This window comes from Penaeus monodon, chromosome 31 (genome assembly GCF_015228065.2).
Source record: "Penaeus monodon isolate SGIC_2016 chromosome 31, NSTDA_Pmon_1, whole genome shotgun sequence".
NCBI classification, from domain to species: domain Eukaryota; kingdom Metazoa; phylum Arthropoda; class Malacostraca; order Decapoda; family Penaeidae; genus Penaeus; species Penaeus monodon.
This window is the reverse complement of record NC_051416.1, coordinates 390,991-391,201: the sequence shown is the minus strand read 5'-3', so window position 1 is coordinate 391,201 and position 211 is coordinate 390,991. Positions and strand designations below refer to the sequence as shown.

General features: G+C 45.5%; 1 protein-coding gene and 1 long non-coding RNA gene across 2 annotated transcripts in view; both read right to left on the bottom strand.

The window, feature by feature from the left end:
- Positions 1–211, bottom strand: part of LOC119592804 (transient receptor potential cation channel subfamily A member 1-like) — a 33,214-nt gene that overhangs the window by 12,126 nt on the left and 20,877 nt on the right. Inside the window, exon 11 of the mRNA XM_037941712.1 lies at positions 63–170. Coding sequence (XP_037797640.1) covers positions 63–170 — 108 coding nt within the window. The remainder of the gene's footprint in view (positions 1–62; positions 171–211) is intronic.
- LOC119592869 overlaps positions 1–211 on the bottom strand; it is a 5,151-nt gene that overhangs the window by 4,151 nt on the left and 789 nt on the right. The window contains exon 2 of the long non-coding RNA XR_005230488.1: positions 63–170. This is a non-coding gene — a long non-coding RNA (uncharacterized LOC119592869). The remainder of the gene's footprint in view (positions 1–62; positions 171–211) is intronic.

Sequence of the window (211 nt, the reverse complement as noted above, 5' to 3'; positions counted from 1 at the left end):
TGACCCCCCCCCTTAAAAGTCTAATCCTTCCTCCGAAATTAATTGCAAGATTGCTTCCTCACATTGCAAGCCATCAGAGGGTTCGGCAGCCACTTGGGATCATTCTGTTGCAAGCGTTCCAGCTCTAGGTGATCACGGTTCAGTTGCAACGGGTAGAACCGGTAGCGAATCTGTTACAGAGGAAATATTTTCATTATTTCATTGGTAATAC